The 25,921-nt window shown below is 35.6% G+C and overlaps 1 protein-coding gene across 5 annotated transcripts in view; it reads right to left on the bottom strand.

Moving 5' to 3' along the window:
- Positions 1 to 25,921, bottom strand: part of LOC149804501 (DNA annealing helicase and endonuclease ZRANB3-like) — a 95,962-nt gene that overhangs the window by 11,225 nt on the left and 58,816 nt on the right. For all 5 annotated transcript variants that reach the window (XR_016416030.1, XR_016416029.1, XM_089940717.1 and 2 more), the window contains exons 13-18: positions 23,309 to 23,436; positions 22,549 to 22,679; positions 21,395 to 21,515; positions 19,654 to 19,773; positions 14,101 to 14,244; positions 10,783 to 10,886 (exon numbers count right to left, since the gene is read on the bottom strand). Coding sequence is in view for 3 of the 5 variants with exons in the window: in XM_089940717.1 (XP_089796843.1) it covers positions 10,783 to 10,886; positions 14,101 to 14,244; positions 19,654 to 19,773; positions 21,395 to 21,515; positions 22,549 to 22,679; positions 23,309 to 23,436 (748 nt within the window). In the remaining 2 variants the exon portion in view is untranslated. The remainder of the gene's footprint in view (positions 1 to 10,782; positions 10,887 to 14,100; positions 14,245 to 19,653; positions 19,774 to 21,394; positions 21,516 to 22,548; positions 22,680 to 23,308; positions 23,437 to 25,921) is intronic.

The raw sequence follows: 25,921 nt of genomic DNA, 5'->3' as shown, positions 1-25,921 counted from the left end.
TAAGATACACCAACGTGGGTGGTATTAAAAAAAAACAGACAGATATAGCTCTAAAATGATATCAAATAATCTGGAAGTTCTAGTTGCACTACAAAATACAGAGAGAAAAACTTCATTTTTTGGACCTGTTTTTTTTCACCCAAAATTTGCTTGAGATATTCTGATTTTGTGTCCGGATTTTAGACCTTTTGGCCTCAGCTCTAAGGCATACCAGTCTTAACTGCACGCAGACAGGTGAACCTTTGCAAAAACTAGGATAAGGTGGGCATTTGGAATAAATTGCGGTCTCCATACGAAAATGATGGGTCCATTAAGCAAAAAAAAAAAAAAAAAAAAAAAAAAAAAATCCAACTTTTACCCTTCTGCTCATGCGCAAGCAAAATAACCAATGGAAAATGATGTTTCTATTACAACTAGGCATGAGTCTCATGGAAAATCTGTTGAAAGCCGATGTATTACGATGTATTCAGAAATAGCCCCCCAAATGTCTTTCCTACGCATATTTCAGGCAAAAACGACAAAAACCTCGGGGGCCGAATGAGTTAACACAGTTGCTTTTGGTGTCTTCACTAATCCAGTCCCAAACCGGCTTCATCTTGTCACACATAGTACCTCTGATTGTCCAAATGAAGTAATACCCTTGGTTTGTCAATCAAATGGTCAAGAAGGTCATTAAACTACAACTTTGAAGCCATACAGGGTCAATCAGGATTAATGATGCTGTGTGGATGTCAAGATTTTGTGCAGTACTTGTGGAATCAACATGAAGGGTGATAATGAGTAAGCAAACAATTGATATTCAGGCTGAAGGCGTCCACTGCCCAGGCTGCTTGGTCTGAGACTGGGGAGATATAAAATGGGAGCTGGTTGATGATGTTTTGTTACAAAGAAATCCACTAGAGGTGTCTCCCATAGAAAGAGCAGAGACTTTGCAACTGCTTGCTGTAGAGACCATTTTGTTATGGCTACTGTGCCTGTTCAGTTGGGAAGAATATTTTTCTTCCCTGGAATAAGACAAAACCTGTGTAATCCCTTCTGACTCTGCCCAACAGAGAAGATTCCAAACGTCCATGCATAGAGAAGGCACACAAGTACCCTGGTCATCTGAGGTATGTAACCATTGACTTGATATCTTAAGACCATGATGCAATAGCCTTTGACATGTTCTATCCATCCATCTTCCTGTCACCAATGGTTGTGGAAAAGTACTCTTTCTGGTTCTCTTCCCCAACCCTAATCTGATGTATTGCTGTACAGCTAGGAGTAGGGGTCTGGGGTATGCAGAGGAACTCTAAGAAACTTGTCTTGATTGTATGACCACTTGAACTGGCACTGAAATGTAGACCCTTGAGAAATTTGATCTGAAAGTGCATCCTTGTGGGGTTCCAACCAGGAACTAGAGAAACTGAAATGGATAAATGAAACAAGAAAGAGGCACAGATGAGCTGACAACAGAGTCTTGGTCTGTAACATCCTTAAACATTTCATGATTCTGTGTATATTCTCTGGGAGAGCACAAACCCAGCCCAGAGAGGTAAAGAAATTTATTCTTATGTACATGAAATCTAGACTGGAAATGAGGTAAAATTTCTGCAGGTTTGGACTTAATACCAAGTTACTACAAGCTGACAGTTGGTCATGTGACTAATAGGGACCATTTGTTGTTGTCGTGAAGCAACCAGTCATGAAAATACTGGATCAGCAAAATCCCCGAGTACCACAAGTAAGCAGCTATTACTTCAATGACTATGTTTAAGACCTGGTAAGCTGAGGCTAGGCTAAACAGCATGATTCAGAATTGAAATAATCTTGTCCAATTAAGAACTGGAACTATTTCTGTGAAGAGGAAAAATTGGTATGTAGAAGTATGCATCTTGAAGGTCAATAGAAACTGGCCTTTTGGCTGCTTTGATAGCGATCCAAACTGAAGCTGCAGTTTCCATTGAGAAAGTTTCCTCTAGCAGAAATTTGTTTAGGGGGTGAGAGATCTCTAATAAGCCTTAGTTTTCCATCTTATTTGGGGACCAGAAATATCTGGGTGTAGAGAGTTGGCAACTGGATGTTTTGAACCCTCTCTACTGCAAACTTCTTCAGAACTTCTTCCTTTAACTTTAATACATTTGTTGACTGATGGAAGAAGATAGGTGTCCTTGATAGAGGAGTTCTGTGAAGCAAGGAGTAAAACATCCTTTACTATAGAACTATAGAAAGGATGCACTGATCTTCTTTGACAGTTGGCTTGACCTCTGAAAAGAAGGCTAATGGAGCACCTACAAGGTTTAAATGAAGAAGTATGCACAGCAGAAGAGGCAAGGTATCCCTAGTGGTGACCTCTTTTTCCATCCCACTACCTGTTTGGGAAAGGTGATGGCAATAGTAGACTCCTTTGCCTTGCCTGTGTGTCTCCACATACTGTAGGGGGGCCTTACTACTTTGTTGTTGTGGTTGTGTCTTGTTTTGTTGGAACAGTGGCTGATCCATGGCTTGATCAGGTAATGTGCAAGTAGTGGCTAGTTTTGATGGGACAGCAATGATTTTTCCATCAGTAAGCTGCTGAAAACAGGTCAGCTATGGCCACTAATGACCTGACTTTTTTATTCTAAAGCCTCTATGGATTTAACTAAGAAGTGAGCACAGGCACACACTGAAATGCCCACTTGTGAAGCTTTTGCATTTGTGGAGAAGGCCAAGCAGATGATTAAATCTTGTAGCTTGAGAATGGTTAAGGGTCTCAATGAAGTATGAGAAACTGACCACCATTTATTTTGTCTTGACAATTATTTACTTTGTTCAGCCATTACACAAGTTCTCTGTCCTTTTGAAAGGGTGCAAGTAGCATCAAATCTGGTATGGCATTGCCCCAAACAATTTATCTAAGCATGAAAGAACCTTAGTGTCACTTGAACATCTGGGCTTAAGGCACATGTCAGAGGAAGAAAGCAAAAAACTTTGTTGACAACCATTGTCAAATAATCAAGCTCCTCTTCCTTGACCACTTGTAATGCTTGATGGGATGGGTTTGGAGATCCTTTCTTTAAAGATCCTTGGTATGCCCTTCCTTCAAGAATGTCAGTAACTTCCTGATAATCTATGTTAACTGACAAAGCACCATATCTTCCTGTTTCAAAGCTGGGTGGGATATAAGAGAAATGGATCCAGGATGACTGTCTGCAGGGAAAGCTGGGAAGTAAGGACATGTACATTCTGTGACTCAGCATGAGAAGCTATAGAACTGTCTTGCATGGGTGTCATGTCAAAGACCAAGAATTCTTCTCAATTGACATTGGCTTCAAAGAGGAAGGGGACTTACCATCTCCTTCCCTGATGACTTTTCCTATGGAATTTGTGAGGGTGATCAGACCATCACTCATACATGCAGTGGGTCACTTAGACAACATTCATGGTGGTATAGGTTGTTCTCTTCCATGAAAGGTGAAGTTATACATACAGTATATAAGTCACTGTAATAACAACACTAAGTCACCACCCTCCCACTGCCTTCAGTCAATTTTTCTTCGTATTTTGCAGCTCAGATCCATCAATGCCTTCTGTAAGTCGACATTACATTTTGGAAAAATAAACGAGTCAGACTGGACTGATATACATTAAAATTTATATGTATGGATGGATGGCTGGATGGACAGAACCAGTGTAAAATGCAATTCTATTACTGAGTGGAATAAACTGAGACCTTATAATTTGTCCTAAATAAGTCCATTAAATTCATAATGCATGAAATTTGAATTCAATTATAGTTTACAGACCTGTATAAAAATAGTAGTTCAGAATGATCCGATTCACAATCTCCTGTAATTAAATTAATTCCATGTCTTAGAAATAAACAAAGAGAGGTCCACATTTTTGTGATTCACATTATCCTATAAATGTCATTATCTAATATTATCTGGTACATAGTCCAAGAATTATTCCTCATTGTCTGATAAAAGTTATGAAATTCTCCATCATCATCCTGTCATTGTAAATTGTCTAGTTGTCATCAATACCAACAGACTCTGTTTCCTTGGCTTCAATGTCACAAAGCTTGGCCTTTGCAAGTAACGCTTTGATCTCACAGTTTGAAATCTATTAAAGCCTGCAAATGAATCCGTATCAATTATCTGGCAAGATCACATGGAGTTAAAATAACAAATAACCACCTTCTGTTACTTGGCACTGAGCAAGTAGCAAACTTGTGGTTTGATTAAGAGCTTGACACATGGGAAAATGAGGATGCTGCTTTACAATTTAAGGGATTAAGGTCAAAGATAAACAGAAGTTGTATACCTCTACTTGGCATTGAACAAGCACATGTATTAAATTCACAGCTTGATCAATAGGATAGTCAATTTGAAAACAAAATGAGTGCTGCCTTTACAACTGAAGGGCTTATCAGGCAATGTGCATTGGCAGAAAACTGGTGAAATATCCCTTGGGAATAAAATCTAACTTTTGGAAATGGAAAATACTAATTAAATCAAAACTTTTATTGTGTTTATATAAAAAAAGACAAATAATACAAATCAAGGTTGTTAGGACTTGCATGAAAACTGAAGCAATATACATCCTAGTACACACCTCTTGTAAACAACACTGATGGAACCTTTACTTTGCTGAGGGTAGTATTTAGTATTTTACATACTTATTAAAATCCAAGTAACTGTAGATACAAGTACATACTGTGAAATGAATACTGTCATGAAACGAATATACATGGTAAATTCTGTAAACACATCTTTGAATGGGAATAGTTGCATGAAAATGTAAAAATATTTGAACTGACACTACTTAGTGTACTGCAAGCATCTATAGTTTCAGCATTATACCTAGATTTATCATATTTTTTGTACGTCGCACTTACTAGCCAGCCCTTACCCTGCTTGAATCAAATTTTCAGTTATACGTGAGTATATAAGGTTCCAAAATAATTCAAAGTGAACATGGGAAAGGAAGCAACATCAATTTGAATTCCTATCTAAGAAGTATGCATCAGGAAAACTTCATCTCTGTGGTGCAAGAAGTCTCCATATTAGGGCTCAGTTCAACGAGGAGGATTACTAAGCTTTATCTTGGAACAGTGTTCCCTGACCTCCTACAAGTTGGGCGATGCACTTTGACCCTGCATGCTGATTGCTCTTTATAATAGAAGCTGCCTTAGTTTAGAAGATAAACTATCTTCTCTATGAAGGATGTTGTTCTTTCTTTTCTTTCTTTGTGGGAGTGCACACAATCCTCTGAGACATACCTTACTGCCTAAAAGGTAGTAATAATTTCTATCCTCTAACATGCTTTCACTCCCTATGATGCAGTCCATTCCAGCTAAATTTTTCACAATCTGAGATCTAACTGTTCCTAAAAGAGATGAAAAACATGCTTCTTTCCTCTCCTTATATGTGTGTCGACTTTCAGCAAGGTCCCAAATGTCATCAAACCATGAACATCAAATGGAACATCCGTCCACTCATGTACATTTTTGTATATACAAGAAAAGTGAGTGTCACCTGGGCCTTGCCTATGCCCATACTTACTAACCATTTTTTAGCATGATTAAGAAAAAAACCCAGTTCAAATATAGTAACGGGGGTTACATCAGCTTCATTGTTACTATTTACTACAGACCTGTACTAAAAAACAAGACTGTCACGAGTTTATTTATTTTATTTTCTTTCATTTTGCAAATCATCAATGTAAGAACATCACTGCTGAGTTATACAGTAAAACCTGTCATGAGCGACCTCTGCTATGAGCGACCACCTGTCATTTCCGACCACAATCGTAATGCACGGATCGATTTTACTATATAAATGCTCTGTTATGAACGACCACGTGCTCAACGCGACCAGCGACTGTGATTTCTTGGCAAAATATGCATTTTGACACTGCTATGAATGACCGCCTCGCCAAAAAAAAAAAAACAGATTGACACCACTGACCTTAACTTAATCCTTTGTAAACACTAGACCTTGGGATAAATGTAGTATGCAAACAAAGTGCACATTAAATAACACTATAGTTGAACAACCATATATCGGGATAAACACCTCTAACCATCATTTAATCCTTTGTAACAAAGACTGCATACATAGTAAAGATTGCTTTAATAAAGTATTTAAAAAAATGTGTCTTTCTACAGTATCAGTTTTGTGAAATTTACAACTCCAGCGTTCGGTGTCATTTGTAAACTGCAGTAAACCAGACAAAAGTACATGTCACTAACCGCCATTGTAGTGCCGAAGTCATGTGAATTGCCAGTAAGAGTAACATCAAAGGAGTAATGATGGATATACGCAGTCAATTTAGAGGTTTGTATTTTTTCTTTATCTTTATGAAAACTCACAAAACGCCAGTAGTCCTTATGTCCCAGTGAGAAATTGTTTGAAAGGGCTTCAGTGTAGGTTTGAGTACATCGTTTGTCTTTCCAGTTAATCCATAAGGCCTGGAGGGTGAAAGAGCTCATTGTCTGTAATACTAGTAAGTGAGAATCATTTCCGGATTTTTTTAAAATTATTTTTTATTTCTTTTGTTAGTGTTTCACCAAGCCACCATCTGTTTACCTGGGTGCAAATGGTCGCAACCTTTGTTTATCGAGCTATGACGCTCTTGATTTAAACTTCGTCTCAGAATAAATGTATTGTTTCTTGATGAGTTAATTATGTCTTTTGGTATCATTCATTGGTACATAATATATATTTATTCCAAATTTCCCCAAAACCTGATAAAAACCAATAGTCTTTATAACGTCAACACTAATAACAATGGCAGAACCTCCACTGAAAAAAAGAAAAATTTTAACACTAGAAGAAAGGATTAATGTCATTGATGGAAATGAAAAACGGGAGACTGCTTGCAAAATAGCAGTCAGCTTAAGTGTCGGTAAAACGCAAGTTCAAAATGTAATCAAAGACAAGAATCCATTAGAAACGAATGGCAGAAAGGTGCACAAGCACAGAGGAAATATGCCACGGCACGACGGACAGTTTACGGAGATCTGAACGAGCGAGTATGGGAGTGGTTTTGTGTTGCAAGGAGTAAAAACATACCAGTAAGTGGAAAGTTGATTCAGGAAAAGGCAATAATTGAGATACATGTTCAGACCAAACAGCTGAGTAAAACATGTCAACAAAGTATAATGGATTTTAAAAAAAAAAACAAGTGAATAAGTGTATAGAATTATATACATCATATCTAACTGTTCATTTTTTTGTGCATATTAATGTGATGCTGAAATATAAATTTTATTCTTGTTGTTTGATAGATGTATATCTTTATTATATAAAGATATTTTGAGAGGAATGCATGCAATATTTAACAAGATTTATGAATAAAGGATATGATACATGTACAGTGAGTATGGGTTTTATTTATTTGTCAACAATGCTAACTATTGACCCTGAAAACCAGTCCATTTTCACACACCTCTTATGAGAGACCACCTGTCTTGAGAGACCGCTTTTGGTTGGCAGAAGGGGCGGTCTCTCATAACAGGTTTTACTGTAGTAATGATGTGAACATTTGACGTGCCTGGAATCTCTACTAATAACCTAATATTGTTGTGATCACACTGTTCCATTATAACAATAATCCCAATAAAATCAGTACCCACATCAGCTGTAAACAATGATATGTAAACTTCCAAGTACAAGCAAACAAATTTTAACTGTGGTCGTAAGATAATTACAATTACGTAAATAGGAATTTCAGAGATGAGATGGTTTAGTTGCATGACAGCATACTTTTTTATTTTTCATTAGGACTTTAAATTTCTGTGATAGACAACCCAAGAAATGTACCAAAACTGGTCCCCAATAAATGAAAAACCATGTGGTAAATAGTGGTATTATCACAACTGTGTGGTAACAAGTGTATTATCCTAACTATGTGGTAAGGAGTGGTATTATCCCAACTATGTGGTAAAGAGTGGTATTATCCCAACTATGTGGTAAAGAGTGGTATTATCCCAACTGTATAGTATAGGTATTATCCCAACTATGTCATATAGGCATTATCACAACAATGTGATAAAGAGTGGTATTATCCCAACTGTGTAGTATAGGTATTATCCCAACTGTGTAGTCTAGGTATTATCCCAACTGTGTAGTATAGGTATTATCCCAACTATGTCTTATAGGTATTATCACAACAATGTGATAAAGAGTGGCATTATCCCAAACATGTGGTAAAGTGTTGTATTATCCCAACTATGTGGTAAAGAGTGGTATTATCCCAACTGTGTGGTAAAGAGTGGTATTATCCCAACTGTGTGGTAAAGAGTGGTATTATCCCAACTGTGTAGTATAGGCATTATCCCAACTGTGTAGTCTAGGTATTATCCCAACTGTGTAGTATAGGTATTATTGCAATTATGTGGTATAGGTATTATCACAATAATGTGATAAAGAGTGCTATTATCCAAACTATGTGGTAAAGAGTGGTATTATCCAAACTATGTGGTAAAAAGTGGTATTATCCCAACTATGTGGTAAATAGTGGTATTATCCCAACTGTGTAGTATAGGTATTATCCCAACTGTGTAGTATAGGTATTATCCCAACTGTGTAGTATAGGTATTATTGCAACTATGTGGTATAGGTATTATCACAATAATGTGATAAAGAGTGCTATTATCCAAACTATGTGGTAAAGAGTGGTATTATCCCAACTATGTGGTAAAAAGTGGTATTATCCCAACTATGTGGTAAATAGTGGTATTATCCCAACTGTGTAGTATAGGTATTATCCCAACTATGTGGTAAATAGTGGTATTATCGCAACTATGTGGTATAGGTATTATCCCAACTATGTGGTATAGGTATTATCCCAACTGTGTGGTATAGGTATTATCCCAACTATGTCTTATAGGTATTATCCCAACTGTGTGGTATAGGTATTATCGCAACTATGTGGTATAGGTATTATCCCAACTGTGTGGTATAGGTATTATCCCAACTATGTCTTATAGGTATTATCCCAACTATATAATAAAAAGTGGTATCAAACTTCCCTTAGCTTTCTTTCACAGTTTGGATAGTTTACCTTTTGAAGCCAAATGCAAGCCATCCACAAAATTTTCTCTAAGCAAAATGACACAGAACTAAAAATTATTTTGCACAAACCATGTTTCTTTTATTAGTGATCCTGATCTTTGACCAATTGATCCTAAAATCAATAGGTACCTTTCTTTTCTCAGATGTCTTGACCATGGTTTGTGGCACTGGACTTTAGTCATTTTGTGGAAATCCAGTTCCTTCTTGAAGTTCTATGAGTTTGACCATTTATCCCTCACATCAATATGTGTCTTCCTAGTGTTAAGCCTATATAAAGTTTGGTCAAGGTATTTTTTCCTAGTTTCAAATACAAGCCATTTACAAAGTTTGGTCAAGGTATCTGGTACAGAAGTCAAACTGTTCAATGGATATATTTATCCTTCTTCCATTTTCTGCAATTGTAACTTTTAACCTTGGGAAACAAAACTGGATTTCCTCCTTGCCCCATATGCACCTTCCATGATTACAATCTTATGTGTCATTGCCTTCCATGATTAGAATCTTAAATGTCTGTACCTTCCATGATTAGAATCTTATGTGTCATTGCCTTCCATGATTAGAATCTTATTTGTCATTGCCTTCCATGATTAGAATCTTATGTGTCATTGCCTTCCATGATTAGAATATTATGTGTCATTGCCTTCCATGATTAGAATCTAAAATGTCTGTACCTTCCATGATTAGAATCTTATGTGTCTGTATCTTGCATGATTAGAATATTATGTGTCTGTACCTTCCATGATTAGAATCTTATGTGTCATTGCCTTCCATGATTAGAATATTATGTGTCATTGCCTTCCATGATTAGAATCTTAAATGTCTGTACCTTCCATGATTAGAATCTTAGGCATCTGTACCTTCCATGATAGAATCTTAGGCATATGTACCTTCCATGATAGAATCTAAAATGTTTGTACCTTCCATGATTAGAATCTTATGTGTCTGTACCTTCCATGATTAGAATCTTAAATGTCTGTACCTTCCACATGAAGCTAATTAAAATCCATCAGTAGTGAATAATGCATTTGATCATCATGGTTTATACATGTATGGATGACCAAACTCTAAACAATCAAAGCCTAATGTCCATGAAAACACCATTGAGAACATAATGAATAATACCTGACGTGCTTGTAGAAAGCTTAATGTCCATGAAAACACCAGTGAGAACATAATGAATTAAACACACCTGACATACTTTTAGAAAGCCTAATGTCCAAGAAAACACCATTGAGAACAAAATTAATGAATTAAACAAACCTGACATGCTTGTAGAAAGCCTAATGTCCATGAAAACACCAGTAAGAACATAAAGAATAATAAATACCTGACATGCTTGTAGAAAGCCTAATGTCCATGAAAACACCAGTGAGAACATAATGAATTAAACACACCTGACATACTTTTAGAAAGCCTAATGTCCAAGAAAACACCATTGAGAACAAAATTAATGAATTAAACAAACCTGACATGCTTGTAGAAAGTCTAATGTCCATGGAAACACCAGTAAGAACATAAAGAATAATAAATACCTGACATGCTTGTAGAAAGCCTAATGTCCATGAAAAGACCAGTGAGAACATAATTAATGAATTAAACACGCCTGACATACTTTTAGAAAGTCTAATGTCCAAGAAAAAACCATTGAGAACAAAATTAATGAATTAAACAAACCTGACATGCTTGTAGAAAGCCTAATGTCCATGAAAACACCACTGAGAACATAATGAATAATAAATACCTGACATGCTTGTAGAAAGACTGAGCATCAAATCCACACAGCTGGCAAATCCCATGTTCTGCCTCCAGTACTTTGTCCCTACAGTATGATCCACTGGTCTGAATCTGAAAAATCAATTTCATATCAAAACATAATTGACAGCTAACAAATTTACAGTTCAACATACATTTCAGGCAGATGTTCCAGGACAAGAGATTTCTTCTTATAGGCTGTAAGCCAATGCAAAAAATTACTATCTTAGAATAAATTTGCATATGAAATTACTTTAAAATCAGCGACAAACTCAGGAAAGTGTTATAAAACAAAAACAACTTTTATAATAAAATTTGTTTAAGTCCACTTAACTTATAGTAAGTAGACATCGTTTTTGATAAAAAGTACATTAAATTGAATTAAAATTCAATGAGACATAATTTATTTGAAACTCAATGGATTACTATATCCTTTAAATGCATCATAGGAGAGATAATTTCAACCCATAAAAAGGGTGGTATTTATTATCACTGTTCAGTGCCCTCAGGATAACAGTAACATCCCAAACTGCTTGTATGTATTCCTGTTTTTTTAGCTCTGTTACTCTGTTATCCATCATCCATCTGTTCACACAAGTCTGTTATCACTGTTCCTCCTAAACTACTTGAAGGATTGCGCTGAACTTTTAAACTTTACACGCACATTCACGCTGCTCTGACTTCCAATATGAAGCCACAGTTGCTATTTTGAAAGTCTTGTTAATCACTCTTCCTCCTACATGGATGGTGATATCAACATGGGGTTTTCTAGAAAAGACTTTTTATGATGCCCAGCTGACTCCTTAAATGAAAATAGTGTGCCAATCTGATATCCTTTATGGGCACCATGACAGCCATCTTGAAAACATGAAAATCTGCTGTTTTTCTACTCATCAATGGACAGTCATAGTTGATCCAAAATAAAAACTGTGCTGATCTGGCATCAACATGGCCACTTGTTATCACAGTTCTACTTGAACAGTAGTCATAGTCATGCTGATGTGGATTTTCACCTAAAGAATTTTTTATAATGTACTGTTAGTCTTAAATGAAAATGGTTCCAATCTGACGTCCAGTATGGTTCCCACAGCAGCTCTCTTGAAAATCTTGTTATTGCCACTCCTATTGAATGTTGTTGTTGTTGTTGCTTAGGGTTTAATGCCACTTTTCAGCACAAGATAGGCCATACATGGTGGAGGAAGAACCCAGGAAAACAATGGAAAGAACCACCGACCCATGAGAAGCTACTGGCAAGCTTTATCACATACCCACATTGGCCAAATCTGAAACTCGAACCTACGCTGACAGAGGTGAGATGGCAGTGATCCATAATGGTGAGCGCTTTAGACCACTCTGCCACTCGGGGCAACCCCTACTGAATGGAGCGTCATACTTTAAAACTAGTGTTATCTCTATTCCTCTCCAAAATGGATAGATATATCAACATTAGCAGTGCTACCAGGATTTTATCAAAGGGGATGAGGTCCCCACCTGTCACAAAATTGTCGGGGAAGTAGTATAAAAAGGAGGAGGAGGAGTAAACAGATATATTTCAATATTTACTTAACACTTTAATATCCATCTATGTTCCTGCTACACTCTGTCAAAGCCCTATTAAAATCAAAATCTTTAAAAAGATGTTGCCTTTATTTGTATAAACATTAATTTGTTGATTGTTTCTTAGCTTAATCTGTTCCTTATCTGTGTATGAATATTGTTTTGTACTGAGAACCTCCATACACAGTCTGCTGTCTGAATGGGCATACATATAACTAGCTCAGCCAGCAGGAAGTTTGGAAAATGTTGTTTATGGTTGTTATGTACAATTTTTCACAGCTGACAGGTATTGTCCTTTGTATACATCTGCTCCAAAAATAAGAATTTTCACACACATAAGCTCTCTTTTAAGTCCATCAATGCCACATATTTTGATCAGTTAAATATCTTTATTTCCAAAAAATATTTTAGATTCTTATTTATTAAATTGATTTTAATCCTTATAGGGCTATATGGTCTTGTAGCACAAGATTCCAGAATGATAAATTGTTTGAGAAAAGAAATGAAAATTGCACTCGACCAAACTGGATATTCTAGTATCTGGCTTGTTATTCTGCCTTTTCTGCATTTAAATTTCGAAATACATGTACCACTAAAATTGTGTGTGTGTGTGACTGGCATGCCATCTGTGTTTATCTATCCAGCATGCACATAAAACTCGTATTTAACACCATTTTTGGGTTCGCAATCACTCATTGGTATCACCATTAATCTGATATACTTCATAACTTTAAAAGCAAATTGCCTTCATCATTATCATCAGCCAGTATATGTCTAACAAAATCATCATCCAATGATGAATCAGCCATTTTGAGTTTTCTAGGCACATGTATTACAAATGTGCATTTGTAAAACTTCCCTGACGTAACGTTCAAACTATGACAGAATGCTTGTTCCAGGCCCAATGTGCCAATCAAATTTAGTTTAACAACCATTTAAGTCAAGCCAAAGAACCTAGTTGTGCAAACAATCATGATAAAAGGCATCTCATGACATGCTAAGATACCCTTACCAAAGTAACTTATGTCATGACAAGCACTTTATGTGTTGAATGGCTGAATAAAATTGCATACTGCACAGAGTACATTTTTATATGCGCAACTTTAAACTAATTTGTAAGAGTTCTTGTGTATCACTGGTCTCTAAGTGCATGAATTCATACAAATTTTGTGTGATTCATGCAATCGCACACACCCAGCATCTCTGCAACATGGTGTTTTCACCAATAGACTTCTTATGATACCTAGTTGGTCCTAAATGAACATGGTGCTAGTCATACATCCAGTATGACTGCCACAACTGTTTAAAAAAATTTCTTGTCAATCTTCAAACTTGAATGGATGATCATTATAAGATGGGGTTATCACCAAGCCAACATGGCTGCCACAATGTCTTGAAAATTTTGTTCTTGTCACTATTCTGGATTGATCTATATTATCTTTATTATGATATGGGGTCTTTACCAAAAGAATTCTAATGATGTTTGCCTTATCCTAAATGAAAATAGTGGCATGCTGACTCTACAGTTAAAAAGAAGAAATGGTCTTATCTTCAGTTCCTGGTCATTTTTTCAAGCAGCTGAGCCAAGGTTCCTTCAAGGAACTCTTGTCTTACATTTTTTTTGTTGTATTAAATACTTGTACTGGACTTCAACTTTGCATAGATAAACCACCTTTATTTATTTATTACCCAACTGTTTAATCAGATGCAGTTTTTAAGTTGAGTGGCAAAGCTAACACATCACACTTACCCAGTAGTCCTGGGCACATTGGTAAGAACAGAATCGTGTCTTCCATGCATTTTTCTCACTGACAATAGTCTCATTTGTGAGACATTTATTCTTATATGGCTTCTGGCAGTGGATACACAGAGGGGTCCCATCACAGTTCACAGCCTACACAGAAACATTTTGGCAATCAACAAATTTTCGTGGAGGATGAAAATGTTAAGAAATTTTTAATCAAAAGAACACCATTAAAATGTACATAATTATTCAATAAACAAATTAAACAAAAATTGGACTGTAAATATTAACTTTTACCATAAATTAAAACCTAAATGTAGGAGAAATTAAATTCAAATATGCGTTTTTTTTCTCCACAAACATATCTCTCTTAAACATAAATAATCATGCTATACTAAAGTTCATAAATGACCTATGTTATAGCAACACAAATGCAAACACAATATTGAACAAAAACATATGAGATGATCTTAAATATGCATAACTTACATTTTTAAAATTCAATATGATCTTAATATTCTCTTAAGCAATCAAAAAGTATTTTCAAATATTATTTTAGTATCCAGATGGTGTCTTAAAAACAGATACCAAATACCATCTACATGGCTCTATCCCCTTACTCCATGGTTAAGTGTGCTGATTTGGAACAAGGGGAGAAAAACCTTGGAAAATACTATCTTTTACAAGCACTTTTCCCATCCATATAAAATTATCAGGTAACTCAAAATGAGATCAGTAAGGATGGAAAGAAAAAGAAGAGTTCCAGCATTACTGAAAATGAAGAACAAATAAAAAATGATTGAATGCTTATTTACATTATTCCCTCACTCAGGTATATTTGCTGTCAAAACTACATGAGAACAAAGCAAATTTATGGTCACTCGGAATGAAAAATCAACGTAAATGCAAAACATTAATACTTCTGATTATGGTCACTCAGAATGAAAAATCAACGTAAATGCAAAACATTAATACTTCTGATTATGGTCACTCAGAATGAAAAATCAACGTAAATGCAAAACATTAATACTTCTGATTATGGTCACTCAGAATGAAAAATCAACGTAAATGCAAAACATTAATACTTCTGATTACAGGTAGCAAACTTTGCCGTTAAATCTAAATCCTTCAGAAAACACATCTCATTTTATCCACACATTTTTATAACAGTGGAACAACATGACTGAAATTATGTACCTACTGCTTCGAACACAACACGTTATTATACCAGTAGCAGAATAACAATGCAATTTTAAAGGTTGCCTACCTAACATACTGTTTTATAGTTGAAATCTTCCACTTTTGAAAATTTACAGATTTTGTGAAAAGCTGGAAAAAATAAGGCATTTTAATACATTCTATCAACACAATACAGAAACAAGTTGGAATCGGTCTCCTGGGGTCCATTTCCAACTGTGCAGTGATATGTACAATAATATATATCATTATTACTGACATGTGTAAACAAAAAGCTATCAAGCTTTATTTTTGCACCATATTCGCCCGCCTATAAGATGATGCAGTATATTAAGTTGAATTTGCAAATTTTGAAAATTTTTCATCCAGCCATAGGTTGATGCAGAGTATATGATGAAGCCAGATCAGTCTTTTTCACTAGTAACTTCTGGTTTTACGAATATTAATGGTGTCACTGTATGCTATTCCAGCAATCGGAAAATTGCATCACTGATGCTAACATGCTTTATCTACAGTTTTGTTTTGGAGAGAGCGAGAAAGAAAGAGAGAAAAAGAGAGAGGTAGGTTTCAGTTTCTGAACTGTTTAGTTAACTAATGAATGTGATCTTACTCAAGGGCAATACTATATTCCATTATCAATTAATACCTCTGAATAAACAACAACTTCTGTGTATATTTCTAGGTGTGTGTATTTATCTAGTGACTGGTATGTTACTTAGCTATTTTTAATTTTCTTTAATTTCATGGATTATTATACATGCACTTACTGATAAAGGATAATCTTATTTGTTAGGAATGGAGAGGTCACGGTACTTGCAAAGAAAATAACACAGCGTGCTAAATGGTCATTCTTGGGATTTAAACTTGCTGAAGTCTATATGGATATAAATATTGTGGATATTTAAATATAAATTATACCTTTGAAATGAAGGAGTATGGTATGCATTTGATTTGAATAATTTCCATGTACCATTTTATTACTATTTTCTCTCTTTGAAAAGAGTTCAGCTCAACAGGGGCAATAAAGTAGAAAATAGCAAGAAGAAGGGCTGAAATCTTTCTCTTGATGAAATACCTATGTCTGTGTCATGGTTATTAATTTTCTAACTTGTCTATTCTAATACACATATATCAAATTAAAGCAACATAGATTAGTAGTGCATGCTGCTTTAGTGGAATTACATGTGATGCACGTAAATTTAATACTGACAGTCATGTAAATATTTTAAAATCCTTCTCAACGTCAGGTGCTGCATTTTTACATACATGATCTCCTCCCTGAAGTAATTATTAATTTTTGTACATATTATTTTTCATACTTTGAAAATAAAAATTATTTTATTTAAAGCCATTTTAATGACACAATCGATATATATGTAAATCAATTTGGAGTATAAGACAAAGCCCAGACTTCCTGATCCAAAAATATAGACTTAAAGGCCAACAAATATGGTATTTTTGAGAATTTAAAGTAATAAAGAAACCAAAGGTGGTACATAATGCCTTGCAAGTCTCTGATTAAAAATCTGCTGACCTTTGGCAGGAATGAAATAAAAAAGAGAGACCAACCAAAAAATTATTTCACTTGTGCAAGTACATTTATTTTTATTTTTTTGCCTTGTTTAATTGTTACTGTGTTTATAAAGATTTTTAAGAGGAATATTTAAGGGCTGCTCTTAATTTTTTCTTAGTCAGTTTATGTCAAAATGCCGAAATGTTGGCTTTTTCTCAATGCTAAAAACACAAGTTAAGAAATATTACAAGAAGTTCAACAATACTTGGAAATCAGATTAAGTGGGTGCAGGTGAGCAGCAAAGGTCCAGAGGCTGCATCATATTTTTGTGCAAAGTGGATTTTAAGACAGTATATGGGTCAAAAAAAGATATCATTAGGCATATGCACATGCCATTACACAGAAATGATACCATCAGGCATATATGCATGCCATCATACAGAACTGATACCATCAGGCATATACACATGCCATTACACAGAAATGATACCATCAGGCATATATGCATGCCATCATACAGAACTGATACCATCAGGCATATACACATGCCATTACACAGAAATTATACCATCAGGCATTTACACATGCCATCATACAGAACTGATACCATCAGGCATTTACACATGCCATCATACAGAACTGATACCATCAGGCATTTACACATGCCATCATACAGAACTGATACCATCAGGCATTTACACATGCCATTACACAGAAATTATACCATCAGGCATTTACACATGCCACTACACAGAAATGATACCATCAGGCATTTACACATGCCACTACACAGAAATGATACCATCAGGCATTTACACATGCCACTACACAGAAATGATACCATCAGGCATTTACACATGCCATTACACAGAAATTATACCATCAGGCATTTACACATGCCACTACACAGAAATGATACCATCAGGCATATACACATGCCATTACGTACAGAAATGACTCTTACGTAACAAAAACACTAACTTTGAAGTCATTGCTTGAGATTAGATCAAAAGTTATGTCATTGCCACATTCAAGTGCTGATGTAAAGAGGACATTCTCCATTACTTAAAAAATAATGTGGGATTCTAAGTGAAATCTGGACCAGAAAACTACTAAGAGACCATTAAGAGTGAAATTCAAGAATCACAATGGATTTCTGCAGTGGTCACCAGTACAGTGAACTTGTAATATATATATATATATATATATATATATATATATATATATATATATATATATATATATATATATATATATATATATATATATATATGTATATTCACACACACACGCTAAATACAACACAGTAACATGTACTAATTACAGCACAGTATTAGGTACTAATTAAATATGTATATTATGTATATACACTAATTACAGCAGAGTATGAAGTACTAAGTGAATATTAGGTATGTACACTAATTACAGCACAGTACTAATAATTACTGAAAACTATGTACAGGTATATACAGTAATTTCAGCAGTGCTAAATCTCATACATTTATTGATTTTCCGACAAAAACCACTGAACATAGTGTCAATCAAGTCTTCAGATGCACACAAATGGCTATCACATAAATCATCCCAAAAACTGCAGAATATGTCTTCCTTTTTCTCTTATGGTCTCTATGACAATGCCTGTATAACAAAGTTAAAAATGTAGATAGCCATATTCTAAATGAAACGTTACATAGATGTGCTTGAATAACTGCTTGGTCAGGTGGTTTTAGCTGTATTGGTTCTATTTATAATGTTGAGCACTCAGTGTAAATAACTGATTTTGGAACATGTCTGATTTGTGTTCATTCTGGCATTAGTACTGTAGACGCGTGGACAGGCATGCTGTTGCCAAGGTGGGCTTTAAAAAAATGTTGACTTAATCTCTGTGTGTCTGTGCGTGATTTGGATTTTTAATATAGCTTTTAAAAAAATTAAGTCATATCACTACAATATCTGCAGTGTGGCAGTTTATAGTGATGTCTAGCACTGGGTCATCATGCCACAGACATACAGCATTATGTTCCATGCAGTCACATTATCCTGATACCAGGCTGACCAGTCCTAACACTAACCTCTTAATGCAGAGCACCTAGCAAGGCAGTTGCTAGTACAGTTTTTAAAAGTCTCTTGAATTATTGGGCCTGGTTTTGAATCTGTGACCTCCTGCATCCGAGGTGGATGTTCTAACGACTTAGACCACTGGAGTGGTCTGACTTAATCTGAAAAATTTAAACAATGAGCCTAATCCAGGGTGTTGATGAACATATATGCAGACAGACATATGTACAGAAAGACTGATGGACATATGCATGGAAAAATTGATGGACATGTGTAGAGAAAGACTGATGTGGACAGACATTTGTATAGAAAGATGAGATGGATAGGCATATGTATAGAAAGATCGATATGGATAGACATATGCTCAGAAAGATCAATTTGATAGACATGTTCACAGTTAGATTAATGGACATGTGTACAGAAAGACTGATACAGATAGACTTGTACATGAAGACTGAAGTGGATAGACATGTATGGAAAGACTGATGGACATATGTATGGACCAATCAATGGGAATAAGTACAGAAAGATTTATACACATGTATACAGAAAGACTAAGAGACATGACAGACATGGAGAACAAAGTGATTGCTATGGTAAGCTTCTGTCTCTGCAGTCTCTACAAAATACAATAAGGGGCTTCACAAAATACAATAAAGGGCTTCACAAAATACAATAAGGGGTTCCACAAAGTACAATAAGAGTGTCTCTAGCATACAATGTCTCAGCTATGAGGTAAATTACACAATATATTTAACATCTCAAACACTGAACAAAATTTCTTTCAATACCTGTGCTACCCCTTTTTCCTGACCATCTCCTGAGTTCTGAGAGTTGTTCTTTCTTGAAATAACTCTTACTGAACCTCCAGTTTCTGCAGCTTTCTTGGCAGCCAATACAGCAGTGTCCAGCTACAGGAAAAGTGTCAAACCTCAATAAAAAGACATTCAAACTTTTGTATCTTGGGCTATACATATTTACTTCATCACTGTAAAGAAATCTTAGTTAATTTTCTCATGCAAATACCTTTCTAACAACAAGCTGGACATGGCCAGCATGTCAAGCTTACCCCAGACCTATGTTCCAAATCTTAAAAGGGTGGAATAAAATGGTAATGAAATAATAGGAAAGTAAAAGCTTTAATCATCTAGTGTGTGGCAGGACCTACAGACATGCTCATGGACTCAACACCTATTGTATGGCTGAACATACATTCACAATCAAGGACTCATCATCTAGTGTACTGCAGGACATACAGATATGCTCATGGACTCATCATATAGTGTGTGGCAGGACCTACAGACATGCTCATGGACTTATCATACAGTGTGTGACAGGACTTCAGAAATGCTCATGGACTCATCATCTAGTGTGTGACAGGATCTACAGACATGCTCATGGACTCATCATGTAGTGTGTGGCAGGACCTACAGACATGCTCATGGACTCATCATATAGTGTGTGGCAGGACCTACAGACATGCTTATGGACTCATCATACAGTGTGTGACAGGACTTCAGACATGCTCATGGACTCATCATATAGTGTGTGGCAGGACCTACAGACATGCTCATGGACTCAACACCTATTGTATGGCTGAACATACATTCACGATCAAGGACTCATCATCTAGTGTACTGCAGGACATACAGATATGCTCATGGACTCATAGTGTGTGGCAGGACCTACAGACATGCTCATGGACTCATCATACAGTGTGTGACAGGACTTCAGACATGCTCATGGACTCATCATAAGGTGTGTGGCAGGACCTACAGACATGCTCATGGACTCATCATATAGTGTGTGGTGGGACCTACAGACATGCTCATGGACTCATCATATAGTGTGTGACAGGACTTCAGACATGCTCATGGACTCATCATATAGTGTGTGGCAGGACCTACAGACATGCTCACAGACTCATCAGATAGTGTGTGGCAGGACCTACAGACATGCTTACAGACTCAACACCTAGTGTGTGGCATGATCAACAGACATGCTCATGGACTCAACACCAATTGTATGGCTGAACATACATTCATGATCAAGGACTCATCATCTAGTGTACTGCAGAACATACAGATATGCTCATGGACTCATCACCTTGCATGTGGCAGGACAGACAGACATGCTCACATCCTTATCATTTAGCGTGTGGTAGGACATACCGACATGCTCACAGACTCAACATCTAGTGTGCTCATGGACTACAAAGGGATTATAATACTGAGCTCAAACAAGGAAGGATTAACAAAAAAAATTCCTTTACATGAACAAAATAAATGTGACAATATGCATGGACTATTTTTAGTACTTTAATGGAAAAATCTGGTTTGATTATAAAACTATACAATTTATGTTTCATTGTCTACAAACAGAAACAAGAACCCATGTTAGTTTTCAAGTCTGGTATCATAAGAAACTAATCTTCTTTGTTTATATACACCAAAAATTAAATTAAATTTTAAAACATATTTAAGGAAGTTGTACATATATTGAATACCTACTGGTACATAAAACATGTTTCACCTTTGTTTTATTTCTCTGTGTGCAGACAGTCTTGCAGCTTTTGATATCCTCATAGGCTCTCAGTGGGCTGACAAACAACTGCCCCATCTTAATAATCAATCTGTGCTTTGTTTCCGTCAAACTGAAAAACATAAAGTACATCTGAGAAATGACTGGATTCAATGTTTCTGTTGCAGGTATGTTATGACCACGTGTCCCCTTATAATCTGAGAAGAATTTTTCCCCACCCCAGGAAAGAGAATACAGATGAAAAATTAACTCACAATGTTTGCTTACTCCATACCACTCTTTACACCTTTAACTTTTGTGTCCTATAGGAATGACTTATTGGCTAACTTGCATTAAAAACTGGTTTGAAAGAACATTTACTGACCTGTTAACTGTGCCGTAATGTAGGTCATTTGACTTTCAAGTCATTTAACACAAAACTTTAGCATAAAATCTAAACATTGTTCAAGGTGCCAGTACTGCCAATACTGCTGTTGCCACAAAAAAATGTGACATCTTGCTTTCTGTTGATACAGAAAAGACTAGACACTTCAAAGATGTGAAATATTAGAGCATTTAACATTTTTTAAAAAGTTTAAATTTGTACAAAGCTAGGGTCCAAGAAATCCAAAATCACTCAAAATGTATAGGTTGCTGTTCATTTTCTTGCTCAACTCTTGGCTGAATACTTATTCTTCAGTAAGGGTGATTACCATTAGTATGTACACATATCACTCAATGCTCATAAAATAATGGCTCATTGAGTGAATAAGTTGTTTCATTATGACAGAATTATTTGAGGCCATATCAGTTTTCCACAAAAGAAAGTCTGCACTCCCAATTTATCGCAGGTTGCAAATTGCTAAAGATTTCTGAATATCTATAGCACTTTTGCTGACTTTATCTTTCATTGGACTGCTGTTGCAATATTACTGTACAAGCATTTTTCTTTTTCATCATTTAATATAAGACAAGTCAGAAATGTATAATTTTACATCTGATCTCTCCCAGAGTTCATATGGCTGCAATATGCCATGGTAAAAAGTAAGTCATATCGATGACATCATAAATAATCATGATTTCATTTTAAGTTTACAATGATCTGATGAAAGTGAACAAGCTTAAAATGGGGGGGTAAATGGTTAAGAAATGTCCAGAATCCTGACCTGTTCCATTCCCTAACAAATCTCTGGACCAGCTGTATGTTGTTAGGATGTAAGAGCAGATCTGGTAGGTCATCATGGTTACCTACTTCAATATCCATGGGAAGAAAATTCATATGTAGTGGAGTGCCATCCTGGAAAGTCAAGGTCATTTAACATATTATTCTGTAGCAGAAGGGATTATTCAATCAGAATTTGTACTATTCTACATAAACACACATTCACAGACACAGAAACAAACCCAACACATACACAGACAAAAATACACCAAAACATATACAGACACAAAAATACACCCAAACATATACACATCCACAAAAACACACCCATCTATATAAACAGACACAAAAACACACCCATCCATATACAAAGACACAAAAACACACCCAAACACATCCACAAAAACATACCAAAACACATACACAGACACAAAAACACACATAAATACATATGAGGAATTATATAGCACAATTTTAATACAGTTTTGTGAAGATAAATAATACATATATTAAATAACTGAGAAAAACATTGGGTAATGGATCTCATTTACCACAAAAAAAGTTTCATTGCCTTGGAAATGTATAGAATGATATGAGATTTAAAATGGTGGGATGTTAAGCACTAGTAAATAATGTATACAGTTACAAACATGCAGAAATCAATGAATTCTGTTATGAATTCCAGTGCACAGTCTAAGAAAATAAAGTTTAAAATGCATATATCTTGATAAAAATCTGTGTAAAATTACAAACTCATATCTCACCTGATCATATAAATATATTCTCCCAGTGTACTTGCTGCAGCTGAACTGAAACATGTTGTAGACTGGTAATTTGTCTAAATCAACAGCCTTGGTGGATTCAGAATTAACATTAGTAACACAGTCTGTGGCTGAAAAAACAAGTAAAAGATATCCTACAGAGTATAAGCTGTTTTCAGTACAATTCATATTACTGCCTTAGAGGTAACTAAAAACGAAAAACAAATCTATGACAAAGCACAATGTTTAGTGATAATATCAGTTATCTATTTTGCATATATTGCAAGACTCAAGCTTTCATATTGTTCTCAATATATTAGATGGGAATTTTCAAAGAAAAATATGACTTCAATAATCAAGGTACCATACTTCAAAACCCGAGATTTAAAGAAGAATACTGTGAACATCATACTACACCCACTCTGTATTTGATAGACACTCTACGTAGATAGCATACTACACCCACTCTACATTTGGTAGACACTCTATGCAGATAGCATACCACACCCACTCTACATTTGATAGACACTTTATGTAGATAGCATACTACACCCACTCTACATGACAGACACTCCAGGTAGATAGAATACTACACCCACTCTATATTTGATAGACACTTTATGTAGATAGCATACTACACCCACTCTATATTTGATAGACACTGTATGTAGATAGCATACTGCACCCACTCTACATTTGATACACACTCTATGTAGATAGCACACTACACCCACTCTATATTTGATAGACACTTTATGTAGATAGCATACTACACCCACTCTACATTTGATAGACACTCTATGTAGATAGCATACTACACCCACTCTACATTTGATAGACACTGTATGTAGATAGCATACATCGCCCACTCTATATTTTTGAGACCTCTATGTAGATAGTATACTACACCCACTCTGTATTTGATAGACACTCTATGTAGATAGCATACTACACCCACTCTATATTTGATAGACACTTTATGTAGATAGCACACTACACCCACTCTATATTTGATAGACACTTTATGTAGATAGCATACTACACCCACTCTACATTTGATAGACACTCTATGTAGATAGCATACTACACCCACTCTACATTTGATAGACACTGTATGTAGATAGCATACATCGCCCACTCTATATTTTCGAGACCTCTATGTAGATAGTATACTACACCCACTGTGTATTTGATAGACACTCTATGTAGATAGCATACTACACCCACTCTATATTTGATAAACACTCTATGTATATAGCATACAGCACCCACTCTATATTTTCCATAGACACTCTATGTAGATAGCATACTACACCCACAGTGTATTTAATAGACACTATGTAGATAGCATACTACATCTACTCTACATTTGATAGCCACTCTATGTAGATAGCATACTACATCCACTCTATATTTGATAGAAACTTTATGTAGATAGCACACTACACCCACTCTACATTTGATGGACACTCTATGTAGATAGCATACTACACCTACTCTGTATTTGATTGACATTCTATGCAGATAGCATACTACATTCACTCTATATTTGATAGACACTCTATGTAGATAGTATACTACACACACTCTGTATTTGATAGACACTCTATGTAGATAGCATACTACACCCACTCTACATTTGGTAGACACTCTATGCAGATAGCATACTACGCCCACTCTACATGACAGACACTCTAGGTAGATAGAATACTATACCCACTCTATATTTGATAGACACTTTATGCAGATAGCATACTACACCCACTCTACATTTGATAGACACTCTACGTAGATAGCATACTACACCCACTCTACATTTGATAGATACTATATGTAGATAGCATACATTGCCCACTCTATATTTTCGAGACCTCTATGTAGATAGTATACTACACCCACTCTGTATTTGATAGACACTCTATGTAGATAGCAAACTACACCCACTCTATATTTGATAAACACTCTATGCATATAGCATACAGCACCCACTCTATATTTTCGATAGACACTCTATGTAGATAGCATACTACACCTACTCTGTACTTGATTCACATTCTATGTAGATAGCATACTACATCCACTCTATATTTGATAGAAACTTTATGTAGATAGCACACTACACCCACTCTACATTTGATGGACACTCTATGTAGATAGCATACTACACCCACTCTACATTTGATAGACACTCTATGTAGATAGTATACTACACACACTCTGTATTTGATAAACACTCTATGTAGATAGCATACTACACACACTCTGTATTTGATAGACACTCTATGTAGATAGCATATTGCATCCACTCTGTGTTTAATAGTCCTTTATGTTGATAGCATTTTACATCCATTGTGTTTGACAGACCTCTTTGTTGCTAGCATATGACACTTTATTTCATAGATATCTATGTAGACAGCATATCACATACACTCTGTGTTTGATAAACCTCTGTGTAGATAGTATCTTACACCCATACTGTATTTGATAGACCTCTATGAAGACAGCAGATTACACCCACTGTGTTTAACAGACCTCTATGTAGATAGTATATTACACCCATACTGTATTTGATAGACCTCTATGTAGACAGCAGATTACACCCACTCTGTGTTTGAT

The sequence above is a fragment of the Sinohyriopsis cumingii genome, chromosome 2 (genome assembly GCF_028554795.1).
Source record: "Sinohyriopsis cumingii isolate HCF-2022 chromosome 2, ASM2855479v2, whole genome shotgun sequence".
NCBI classification, from domain to species: Eukaryota; Metazoa; Mollusca; class Bivalvia; order Unionida; family Unionidae; genus Sinohyriopsis; species Sinohyriopsis cumingii.
The sequence above is the reverse complement of the archived record's forward strand: the minus strand, read 5'-3'. Positions and strand labels throughout refer to the sequence as shown.